At 40.6% G+C, this 13,225-nt stretch overlaps 2 protein-coding genes across 2 annotated transcripts in view; one reads left to right on the top strand and one right to left on the bottom strand.

The window, feature by feature from the left end:
- LOC309791991 (uncharacterized protein) overlaps positions 1-13,225 on the bottom strand; it is a gene marked incomplete at its 5' end in the record, with an annotated part of 232,021 nt that overhangs the window by 40,601 nt on the left and 178,195 nt on the right. The window lies entirely within an intron of this gene.
- LOC309791806 (uncharacterized protein) overlaps positions 1-13,225 on the top strand; it is a gene marked incomplete at its 5' end in the record, with an annotated part of 79,553 nt that overhangs the window by 17,604 nt on the left and 48,724 nt on the right. Inside the window, one exon of the mRNA XM_082600914.1 lies at positions 12,529-12,611. Within this exon, the coding sequence (XP_082457040.1) occupies positions 12,529-12,611 (83 nt within the window). The remainder of the gene's footprint in view (positions 1-12,528; positions 12,612-13,225) is intronic.

The raw sequence follows: 13,225 nt of genomic DNA, 5'->3' as shown, positions 1-13,225 counted from the left end.
GCTTAATTTTTCTGTAAACCAGAAACAGCTCCAAAATAGTCTATTAATTTAAAACACAAATCTAGACCTGCATACAAAACTTGCATGTAAATCCAACCACAACAGCATTATTCATAAGAGCCCCAAAGTGGAAATAACCCAAATGACCATTTAGTGTGAATGATCAATGAAACACAGTAATATCCACACCATGGAATATTATTCAGCCATAAAAAGAAATCAAGTACTGATACATGCTACACATGGATAAACCTTGAAAACATACTAAGTAATTGTATGATTCCATTTGTATACAATGTCCAGACTAGGCAGATCTGTAGAGACAAAGTATATTAGTGACTGCCTAGGGTTTGGAGAAGTGGGGGAGTGAGTGACTTATAGATTCTTTTTCTTTGGGGGGTGGATGAAACTTTTACAATTGATTGTGGTGGTAGATGCGTAACACATTAAATTGTACACTTTAACTAAAATGGAAAGTAAATTATATCTCAATGAAACTATTATTTAAAATTATGATTAATGTATAAAAAAAGGACAACCTATACAATTTAAGCAAAAATTATCTGTGAAATGCAACCAAAGGAAAATTGTAGAATTAAAAAAGCTGAAATTAAGCACTCAGAAGATCAGTTGAACAGTACCTTAGTCAAACAAAAGAAAGTATTACAAATGTTAATTAAAAAATAACTACACTGAAATTTTGAGGGAAAGGATGGAAAACAGAGACAAATACATAAGACATATGGAGTATATGTAAAACACTGTGTCTAGCCAGGCCCAAGTCACACAGCCTAGGGAGCAGACACACAGCCTACCTGAATCACAAGGACTTCTCCAAAGGAAAAATGAGGTTCTGATGCCAGAAGTGGAAGGAATGAATTACAAAGACAACGAACAACTGTGCACTATAATCAAGATATACATCCGTAAATACATAGGTGCCCTGAGGTTGTGATATGGTACAAACAGTAAAAAAAAGATGAGACTCATAGTAGAGGCTGCTAGATTCTGCTGAGGAAAATGTCCAGGGAAGGAAGAGTTGATTTACTTAGTTATTTTTTTAGACTCCACATATAAGTGACATCATGCACTGTTTGTCCTTGTCTTATTTCAGTTAGCACAGTGTCCTCCAGTTTTATCCATGTTGTCTTAAATGATAGGATTTCCTTCTTTCTTAAGGTTGAATAACATTCCATTGCATATATATACCATATTTCCTTTATCCATTAATCTACTGTGAACACTTAGGTTGTTTCCATACGTTGGCTCTTGTGAATAATGCTACAATGAACATGGGAGTACAGATATCTCTTCAAATAATGCTGATGTTTCCTTTGGATATAGACTCAGAAGTGGGAGGGAGAAAGAGCTTATGACACAAATTGACCATGTGTAAAAGATGTTGTAGGAATGAAAAACTCCAAACACCTAGGAAGAAAGGGGGAGCGTGGAGTATTTGGAAAAGACATTGTTCATGGTCATACATAGTTTAAAATTATGACATTTCAGTGAACCTGTATGCATGCAGGCTTGCTTATATTTTGGGATTTGAATACAGTGCAAGGAAGTGTTGCTAAATTTTCCATCAATATCAAAAAAGGGTGGAAATGTTTTTTCTTTTATTATGAAACGGGAGGAAAGGCAAGCCTTGTAAGCAGCGTGAGGACCACTAGAATTTTCCCTGATGATACTGGTAATTTAGGAGAAGAAGAAGGATCCAAGGCCATAGAACAATTTTGAAAGCAAAATAAGGCTGCTGAATCTTCACCCAGTGTAGGAGATGAAGCTTTAATAGCGTATGATGAAGTGGCCATGACACAGCCAGCAGAACTGGTTGAGATGTTGAAAATGGCTCTTGAAGCTACAGGAATTGGACAGTAGTCATAGAAAAAGAACAAGGTAAATGCAAAAGAGTGGAAGGACAAAATTCATCAAGAGAAAAGTCAAAAATAGAGAAGAAAAGCAGACAACTTGACAAGTAAAACCAAAACCTTGTCCTTTAGAAAGAACAGTAAAATAAGCAATATTTGGCAAATATGATAGAGATGGGACTAGTTATAAAACAGAATTTTTTTTAATTACAAAAGAATACTATGGTAGCTTTTTACCAACACATTTGAAAATCTGGACAAAATGGCTGATTATTGATAAGTTATATACAGCCAATATTTACTCCTATTTTGAGTAGAGAATACAAGTAGCTTTATGAAATTAGAAAATATAATCAAAGATATACACCTTAGAAAGACATCAGTTATTTTCCAATGTATTAAAAAAGCTAGAAGAGTCCTAATACAAAAATGAGATATGGAAAATTTACCTAACAAGTAAGTAGAAGCACATTTCTTTTAAGATCTTAAGTTCTACCTCATATTAGCAAATAGATTCCAGCAACATATATTTAAAAAGTCATTGTGATCAAGGAGGATTTATCACCATAAAGCAGATTTTTTAAAGTAGGGGAAAGTTGGAATGAGGTAAGAAATGTCTGTATCCAATATCAAAACACTCCAAATTTCAGTAGTTTAAAAAAAATCTAATAAGCTATAAGAGTACATCAGTATATTATTAAAGCAGCGTAGGAACCCAGGTATATATGAGAAATAAAATATAGAGTAAATAAAGTACAGGCTGTCCTCACTGTGGAACTACAAAAATAATCATCCAAGCTGAACTGTGCAAAGTTGATCTTAATGATGATCGATGGGGAAAATATTATTGTTCTATGGCCTTAAAATCTTTCTGACAAAAACACTAGAAACTTTCTTGTTGGTTGTAAAGTTATAGATAGACTTAAAAAATTAGTAACCCTTTTATTTAGTTAATACAGTGGCATAAAGAACATTAGAAATATTGAGAATAACATGTTATATTCCATTGTAAAAAACTTATGACAGGGCTTCCCTGGTGGCGCAGTGGTTGAGAGTCCGCCTGCCGATTCAGGGGACACGGGTTCGTGCCCCGGTCCGGGAAGATCCCACATGCCGCGGAGCAGCTGGGCCCGTGAGCCATGGCCGCTGAGCCTGTGCGTCCGGAGCCTGTGATCCGCAACGGGAGAGGCCACAGCAGTGAGAGGCCCGCAGACCGCAAAACAAAAACAAAAACAAAAAACCTTCCATTACTCCGTGCACATCAAACAATAAATGCTTTCTCTTAGTAAACCTGCATAACAGTTTTCTAAATTCTTCTGCTTTGGGTAAGAGTCACAAATACACCAGGCAAATAAAGTGAAAGATGAGACAGTACATACTCTTTTATTCAATTGGGTCTTGACACCTAAGTGTGACTCTTTTTTTTTTTTTTAATTGGAGTACAATTGCTTTACAATGGTGTGTTAGTTTCTGCTTTATAACAAAGTGAATCAGTAATACATATACATATGTTCCCATATCTCTTCCCTCTTGCATCTCCCTCCCTCCCACCCTCCCTATCCCACCCCTCTAGGTGGTCACAAAGCACCGAGCTGATCTCCCTCTGTTACGCGGCTGCTTCCCACTAGCTATCTATTTTACGTTTGGTAGTGTACATATGTCCATGCAACTCTCTCGCTTTGTTGAAGCTTACCCTTCCCTTCCCCATATCCTAAACTCCATTCTCTAGTAGGTCAGTGTCCTTATTCCTGTCTTACCCCTAGGTTCTTCATGACACTGTTTTTCTTAAATTCCATATACATGTGTTGGCATACAGTATTTGTCTTTCTCTTTCTGACTTACTTCACTCTGTATGACAGACTCTAGGTCCATCCACCTCATTACAAATAGCTCAATTTTGTTTCTTTTTATCGCTGAGTAATATTCCATTGTATATATGTGCCACATCTTTATCCATTCATCCGATGATGGACACTTAGGTTGTTTCCATCTCTGGGCTATTGTAAATAGAGCTGCAATGAACATTTTGGTACATGTCTCTTTTTGAATTATGGTTTACTCAGGGTATATGCCCAGTAGTGGGATTGCTGGATCATATGGTAGTTCTATTTGTAGTTTTTTAAGGAACCTCCATACAGTTCTCCATAGTGGCTGTACCAATTCACATTCCCACCAGCAGTGCAAGAGTGTTCCCTTTTCTCCACACCCTCTCCAACATTTACTGTTTTTAGATTTTTTGATGATGGCCATTCTGACTGGTGTGAGATGATGTCTCATTGTAGTTTTGATTTGCATTTCTCTAATGATTAATGATGTTGAGCATTCTTTCATGTGTTTGTTGGCAGTCTGTATATCTGCGTTGGAGAAATGCCTATTTAGGTCTTCTGCCCATTTTTGGATTGGGTTGTTTGTTTTCTTCTTATTGAGCTGCATGAGCTGCTTGTAAATTTTGGAGATTAATCCTTTGTCAGTTGCTTCATTTGCAAATATTTTCTCCCATTCTGAGGGTTGTCTTTTGGTCTTCTTTATGGTTTCCCTTGCTGTGCAAAAGCTTTTAAGTTTCATTAGGCCCCATTTCTTTATTTTTGTTTTTATTTCCATTTCTCTAGGAGGTGGGTCCAAAAGGATCTTGCTGTGATTTATGTCATAGAGTGTTCTGCCTATGTTTTCCTCTAAGAGTTTGATAGTTTCTGGCCTTACATTTAGGTCTTTAATCCATTTTGAGCTTATTTTTGTGTATGGTGTTAGGGAGTGATCTAATCTCATACCTTGACACGTACCTGTCCCGTTTTCCCAGCACCACTTATTGAAGAGGCTGTCAATTCTCCACTGTACGTTCCTGCCTCCTTTATCAAAGATAAGGTGACCATATGTGCGTGGGTTATCTCTGGGCTTTCTATTCTGTTCCATTGATCTATATGTCTGGTTTAGTGCCAATACCATACTGTCTTGATTACTTTAGCTTTGTAGTATAGTCTGAAGTCAGGGAGCCTGATTGCTCCAGCTCTGTTTTTCGTTCTCAAGATTGCTTTGGCTATTCGGGGTCTTATGTGTTTCCATACAAATTGTGAAATTTTTTGTTCTAGTTCTGTGAAAAATGCCAGTGGTAGCTTGATAGGGATTGCATTGAATCTGTAGATTGCTTTGGGTAGTAGAGTCATTTTCACAATGTTGATACTTCCAATCCAAGAACATGGTATATCTCTCCATCTATTTGTATCATCTTGAATTTCTTTCATTAGTGTCATAATTTTCTGCATACAGGTCTTTTGTCTCCTTAGGTAGGTTTATTCCTAGATATTTTATTCCTTTTGTTGCAATGGTAAATAGGAGTGTTTTCTTGATTTCACTTTCAGATTTTTCATCATTAGTGTATAGGAATGCCAGAGATTTCTGTGCATTAATTTTGTATCCTGCAACCTTACCAAATTCATTGATTAGCTCTAGTAGTTTTCTGGTAGCATCATTAGAATTCTCTCTGTATAGTATCATGTCGTCTGCAAACAGTGACAGCTTTACTTCTTCTTTTCCGATTTAGGTGCCTTTTATTTCCTTTTCTTCTCTAATTGCAGTGGCTAAAACTTCCAAAACTATGTTGAATAAGAGTGGTGAGAGTGGGAAACCTTGTCTTGTTCCTGATCTTACTGGATATAGTTTGAGTTTTTCACCATTGAGGACGATGTTGGCTGTTGGTTTGTCATATATGGCCTTTATTATGTTGAGGAAAGTTCCCTCTATGCCTACTTCCTGCAGGGTTTTTATCATAAACAGGTGTTGAATTTTGTCGAAAGCTTTCTCTGCATCTATTGAGATGATCATATGGTTTTTCTCCTTCAATTTGTTAATATGGTGTATCACATTGATTGATTTGCATATATTGAAGAATCCTTGAATTCCTGGAATAAACCCCACTTGATCATGGTGTATGATCCTTTTAATGTGCTGTTGGATTCTGTTTGCTAGTATTTTGTTGAGGATTTTTGCATCTATGTTCATCAGTGATATTGGCCTGTAGTTTTCTTTCTCTGTGACATCCTTGTCTGGTTTTGGTATCATGGTGATGGTGGCCTCATAGAATGAGTTTGGGAGTGTTCCTCCCTCTGCTATATTTTGGAAGAGTTTGAGAAGGATAGGTGTTGGCTCTTCTCTAAACGTTTGATCGAATTCACCTGTGAAGCCATCTGGTCCTGTGCTTTTGTTTGTTGGAAGATTTTTAATCACAGTTTTAATTTCAGTGCTGTGATTGGTCTGTTCACATTTTCCATTTCTTCCTGATTCTGTCTTGGCAGGTTGTGCATTTCTAAGAATTTGTCCATTTCTTCCAGGTGTTCATTTTATTGGCATAGAGTTGCCTGTAATAATCTCTCATGATCTTTTCTATTTCTGCAGTGTCAGTTGTTACTTCTTCTTTTTCATTTCTAATTCTATTGATTTGAGTGTTCTCCCGTTTTGTCTTGATGAGTCTGGCTAATGGTTTATCAATTGTGTTTATCTTCTCAAAGAACCAGCTTTTAGTTTTATTGATCTTTGCTATCATTTCTTTCATTTCTTTTTGATTTATTTCTGATCTGATTTTTATGATTTCTTTCCTTCTGCTAACTTTGGGTGTTTTTTGTTCTTCTTTCTCTAATTGCTTTAGGTGCACATTAGGTTGTTTATTCGAGATGTTTCCTGTTTCTTAAGGTAGGATTGTATTGCTATAAGCTTCCCTCTTAGAACTGCTTTTGCTGCATCCCATAGGTTTTGGGTCGTCATGTCTCCATTGTCATTTGTTTCTAGGTATTTTTTGATTTCCTCTTTGATTTCTTCAGTGATCACTTCGTTATTAAGTAGTGTATTGTTTAGCCTCCATGTGTTTGTATTTTTTACAGATCTTTTCCTGTCATTGATATTTAGTCTCATAGCGTTGTGGTCGGAAAAGATACTTGATACGATTTCAATTTCCTTAAATTTACCAAGGCTTGATTTGTGACCCAAGAGATGATCTATCCTGGAGAATGTTCCATGAGCACTTGAAAAAAAATGTGTATTCTGTTGTTTTTGGATGGAATGTCCTATAGATATCAATTAAGTCCATCTTGTTTAATGTATCATTTAAAGCTTGTGTTTCCTTATTTATTTTCATTTTGGATGATCTGTCCTTTGGTGAAAGTGGGGTGTTAAAGTTCCCTACTATGAATATGTTACTGTCGATTTCCCCTTTTATGGCTGTTAGTATTTGCCTTATGTATTGAGGTACTCCTATGTTGGGTGCATAAATACTTACAATTGTTATATCTTCTTCTTGGATCGATCCCTTGAACATTATGTAGTGTCCTTCTTTGTCTCTTCTAATAGTCTTTATTTTAAAGTCTATATTGTCTGAGAGGAGAATTGCTACTTCAGCATTCTTTTGGTTTCCATTTGCATGGAATATCTTTTTTCATCCCCTTACTTTCAGTCTGTATGTGTCTCTAGGTCTGAAGTGGGTCTCTTGTAGAAAGCATATATATGTGTCTTGTTTTTGTATCCATTCAGCCAATCTGTGTCTTTTAGTGGGATCATTTAGTCCATTTACATTTAAGGCAGTTATCAATATGTATGTTCCTATTGCCATTTTCTTAATTGTTTTGGGTTCGTTATTGTAGGTCTTTTCCTTCTGTTGTGTTTCTTGCCTAGAGAAGTTCCTTTAGCATTTGTTGTAAAGCTGGTTTGGTGGTGCTGATCTCTCTCAGCTTTTGCTTGTCTGTAAAGGTTTTAATTTCTCCATCAAATCTGAATGAGATCCTTGCTGGACAGTGTAATCTTGGTTCCAGGTTTTTCTCCTTCCTCACTTTAAATATGTCCTGCCAGTCCCTTCTGGCTTGCAGAGTTTCTGCTGAAAGATCAACTATTAACCTTATGGGGATTCCCTTGTGTGTTATTTGTTGTTTTTCCCTTGCTGCTTTTAATATGTTTTCTTTGTATTTAATTTTTGATAGTTTGATTAATATGTGTCTTGGCGTATTTCTCCTTGGATTTATTCTGTATGGGACTCTCTGTGCTTCCTGGACTTGATTAACTATTTCCTTTCCCATATTAGGGAAGTTTTCAACTCTAATCTCTTCAAATATTTTCTCATTCGCTTTCTTTTTCTCTTCTTCTTCTGGAACCCCTATAATTCGAATGTTGGTGGGTTTAATGTTGTGCCAGAGGTCTCTGAGACTGTCCTCAGTTCTTTTCATTCTTTTTTCTTTATTCTGCTCTGCAGCAGTTATTTCCACTATTTTATCTTCCAGGTCACTTACCCATTCTTCTGCATCAGTTATTCTGCTATTGATCCCATCTAGAGTATTTTTCATTTTATTTATTGTGTTGTTCATCCTTGCTTGTTTCCTGTTTTGTTCTTCTAGGTCCTTGTTAAATGTCTCCTGCATTTTGTCTATTCTATTTCCAAGATTTTGGATCATCATTACTATCATTATTCTGAATTCTTTTTCAGGTAGACTGCCTGTTTCCTCTTCACTTGTTAGGTCTGGTGGGTTTTTATCTTCCTCCTTCATCTGCTGTGTGTTTTTCTGTCTTCTCATTTTGCTTATCTTACTGTGTTTGGGGTCTCCTTTTTGCAGGCTGCAGGTTCATAGATCCCGTTGTTTTTGGTGTCTGTCCCCAGTGGTTAAGGTTGGTTCAGTGGGTTGTGGAGGCTTCCTGGTGGAGGGGACTAGTGCCTGTGTTCTGGTGGGTGAGGCTGGATCTTGTCTTTCTGGTGGGCAGGTCCACGTCTGGTGGTGTGTTTTGGGGTGTCTGTGGAATTATTATGATTTTAGGCATAAAATCTCTCTGCTAATGGGTGGCGTTGTGTTCCTGTGTTGCTAGTTGTTTGGTGTAGGGTGTCCAGCACTGTAGCTTGCTGGTCGTTGAGTGAAGCTGGGTGCTGGTGTTGAGATGGAGATCTCTGGGAGATTTTCGCCATTTGATATTATGTGGAGCTGGGAGGTCTCTTGTGGACCAGTGTCCTGAAGTTGGCTCTCCCACCTCAGAGGCTCAGCACTGACTCCCAGCTGTAGCACCAAGAGCCTTTCATCTACACAGCTCAGAATAAAAGGGAGAAAAAGTAGAAAGAATTAGTAAAAGAAGAAAGAAAGAAGAAAGAAAGAAAGAAAGAAAGAAAAGGAGGAAGGAATTAGGAACAGAGGGGGGAGGGAGGATGCAAGGAAGGAGGGAAGGAAGGAAAGAAAGAAAGAAGATAAAGTAAAATAAAATAAAGTAAGATAAAATAAAATAAAGCTATTAAAAAAATAATTATTAAGAAAAAACAAAAACAAACAAAAAGACGGACGGATAGAACCCTAGGACAAATGGCGGAAGCAAAGCTACACAGACAAAATCTCACACAGAAACATACACATACACACTCACAAAAACAGGAAAAGCGGAAAAAATCATAAATCTTGCTCTCAAAGTCCACCTCCTCAATTTGGGTTGATTCGTTGTCTATTCAGGTATTCCACAGATGCAGGGTACATCAAGTTGACTGTGGAGCTTTAATCTGCTGCTCCGGAGGCTGCTGGGAGAGATTTCCCTTTCTCTTCTTTGTTCTCACAACTCCTGGGGCTCAGCTTTGGATTTGGCCCCTCCTCGGCGGGTAGGTCGCCGGAGGACACGTGTTCTTCGCTCAGACAGGACGTGGTTAAAGGAGCCGCTGATTCGGGGGTTCCGGCTCACTCAGGCCGGGGAGAGGGAGGGGTACGGAGTACAGGGTGAACCTGCGGCGGCAGAGGCCGTCAAGATCCTTAATGACATTTGCAAAACAGTTTTTTCAAATGAGGTAACCATCAAGGAGGAGGACATGGATATATCCTTTTGGGGGCCACCATCCTACCCACTATACCAGCCGTAAGATACTTTGATTTTGGCTGATGGCTGCAGCTTCTGGTTTGGGAAAGTGGCTGTTTCTTTAGAGCCACTTAAGTAAAGGTCTGACATAAAGAAGAGGGGCGTTAGGGAGTTGCAGGTGACTGAGCAATACCTGGAGCGGAATGAATAAGGCACCTGGAGGGTCTTTAGTATACAGAGACCTTTACCTGGCACTTGACTTGAGAGTGTGCAGGAGTTTACAGGGCAGAAAAGTCTCAGGCAGCTGTCCACCTTGCCTTACCCTTCAGATACAGTTTTTCCCAAGCAGGCTTGACTGAGACAAAGACTCAATTGTAAGGAACACATGTTTTGTAGAACTTGTCGGCATGGACACATATGGTCTACCGTAGGCTCAAGTGACTCCCTTTACATGTGGACCCAAGCTGACACTGGATTTGTCAATTATGTTGGAGAAAGAAATGTTCTCTTAAAGGCAGCTGCCTTTGGTCTGTGCAGTTCCATAGCAGGAGGCAGTGAAAATGGCCATGGCCGCATAGGACTGTCAAATCTATGCATCAGAACTGGAGGTGTAATGTCACTAGACAGAACCCATAATCAGTTCAGTACTGCAGTGTGAACCACAAGGTCATCAAAGAGGAAGGATAACTCAAGAGTCCACATGTGATAGATGCTCAGGGCTGTGCACTGCACATGGCAAATTCATAGTGAAAAATCAACGTCAGGCTCAAAGATTCCTCCTGATTCGAAGTTCGCAGGTCAGAAATTTCACATAAATAGCATAGACTAATGGACATCCTAGTGAAGCTAAAACCAAACAGACTTTCTCCTTCTCTCAAATGCCATTGAGTTTCTGCTATGTTCTTTGGTCAAATTCTGTACTGGATTCTGGGAACAAAAATGTGCCTAGGTTCACTCTTCTAGGAGTGGGGGATTGGCTTGCTTTTGAGATTGTTTTTAAATTTTGGGGATAGTGCTGTCAAATCAAATTGTATCGTAGTAACTCTTCAGACTCTTTAAAAGCATGGTTCATGAGAGGCTTGATAAACTGATAAAACAGCCAAGGCCCCGAGAGACCCAAACCCGTATCAGTCTGTTCTCTATGTCTGTGAGTCTGTTTTTGTTTCATAGACATGTTCATTTGTGTCATAGTTTAGACTTCACATATACGTGAGATCATATATTTGTCTTTCTCTTCTGACTTACTTCACTTCGTATTATAATCTCTAGGTCCATTCACGACGTTGCTGCAAATGTCATTATTTCATTCTTTTTATGGCTGAATAATATTCCATTGTATATATGTACCACATCTTCTTTATCCATTCATCCATCAGTGGACATTTAGGTAGCTTCCACATCTTGGCTATTGTAAATAGTGTTGCAATGAACATTGGGATGCATGCATCTTTTCTTTCTTTCTTTCTTTCTTCCTTTCTATCTTCCTTTCTTGCTTTCTTTCTTGTTCTTTCTTTCTTTCTTTCTTTCTTTCTTTCTTTTTTTTTTGGTCACACGGCATGTAGGATCTTAGTTCCCTGTCCAGGGATCGAACCCGCGCCCCCTGCAGAAATGGAGCCCATGCTCCCTGCACTGGAAGCACGGAGTCTTAACCACTGGACCACCGGGGAAGTCCCAGGGGTGTATGTATATTTTTGAATTAGAGTTTTCTCCGGATCTATGCCCAGGAGTGGAATTGCGGGACCCTATGGCAGCTGTATCTGTTCTCTGTACGTCTCACATCAACCCCCTCACTCCAATCCTTGTTCTCAACGTCATCTTCAGGGAACCCAACCTGCGACAGGGACCCTGACAAGAAGAAAAGGCTCAGGGAAAAGCTACCTGCACAGGGAGGAGATAGAGGCCATCGACCCTGGGGTGTGGCGGGGAGAGTGGGCACAGAGATTTGTCATTTCACCCCCCGTTACTCAACCCTCCTGGCTACCCCACTCTAGGTCACCTTGTGATACTGAGGTGACCCGGTTAGAGTCCCTGCCTGTGCAGGAATCTAGGGGCACCAGCGGGTCTGAATAATATTAGTGCAGGGTCTCCCCCACGGCACTGGGGTTATTTGGGGTGGGTCATCCTCTGCTGGGGGCCCCTCCTGGACACTGTGTGGGGTTCAGCAGCATCCCTGGCCCCACCCATTTGATTCCAGGGCCCCTCCCCCCCAATTGTGATAACCACAGATTTTCCCCAGACATCACCGAAGAACTGGCTGAGGCGGGGGCAGGATGGCCCTGGGTGAGGACAGCTGTGTTGAAGCAACCAGCCTGGCCCAGGGCAAGGTCTGCCCCAATCCCGTCGGAGCGTGCATTTAAAACTGCCCCTTCCCTCTCCCACTTCCCCTGCCCTGAAGTGGTGTGCGAGACTTCATCCCCATGTAATAAATCACACCTTCTCATCTGATGTGTAGTAGATGCTTCGTAAATACTTGCTGAATAAAGGAGTTGAATAAAGGGATGAGTGGATGAATGAATGAAGGTTACAATGGAAGGAGGGGGGAGATTCCCTTTCTGGCTCTCAGGTGTTGGGAGATCAAGTGAAAGATCCGTCCTCAATAGGCTGACCAGCCTTCTGGGGTTCCCCGGGAATGAGGGTTTCCCCACAGTTCCAGCGCTCAAACCTGAGCGGTCCTGGGCAAACTGGGGGCGGGTGTTGGTCACCCTATGTAAACACAGTAACAATTCCAACTGCAATAGCAATGGCCAAGGACCTCTACGGTCTTATTGACCAGGCAGAGTTCTTTACCTGGAGGGGAAGGGTGGGCCGGGATTGGAATTCCGGTGATCCAGGGCAGGTGAGGGCTCACCCCGGGCTTGTGTAGGGGAGTCCAGGAAGGTTCTGGAGGAAGTGACCGTGACACAGGAGGGAGGGAGGAGTATAAGGAAGAACATTACACACGACAAGGTATGCCAATGGCCCCGGGCCCAAGGTCACACCTGACCAGGGCTTGCTTTTTTTTTTTTCTAATTTACTTTTTCCCACATGGATATGCAGTTGTCCTAATGCCATTTATTGAAAGCTCCTTAATTTCCCCACTTTCTGTCATATCAAGTTCTCATGTATCTGTTCTGGACCTTATTCTATGCCATAGAGCTATACGTCCCATCCTGCACCACTAGGGCTGTTTCGTCACTAAACTTTATTTTTTTTCAGTTATTTTTTTGGCCGTGCCCTGTGGCATGTGGGATCTTATTTCCCTGACCAGGGATCGAACCCGTGCCCCCTGCAGTGGAAGCTCGGAGTCTTAATCGCTGGACCTCCAGGGAAGTCCCCAGGGCTTGCTTTGACGTCCATCGAATGGTGGCGGGTGGGCACAGGGAGCAGCTGTCTGTGAGCCATCCTGTGTAGAAATGCAGGGTGGACGGCAGGACAGCTGGAGCGGGAGGGGAAGTGGCGGAGGCGGGAGGGAGGGAGGGCGGGCGAGAGACAGACAGAGTTTCCGGAGACAGTAGCTTTGGCCATGTCCTAGGGCATGAAAGCTGAAAATAGCCCCTAGTGCCCGGAGCCTTGGAGCTGGA

The sequence above is a fragment of the Mesoplodon mirus genome (assembly GCF_964341445.2).
Source record: "Mesoplodon mirus genome assembly, chromosome: 16".
NCBI classification, from domain to species: domain Eukaryota; kingdom Metazoa; phylum Chordata; class Mammalia; order Artiodactyla; family Ziphiidae; genus Mesoplodon; species Mesoplodon mirus.
This window is presented reverse-complemented; position numbering and strand designations above follow the sequence as displayed.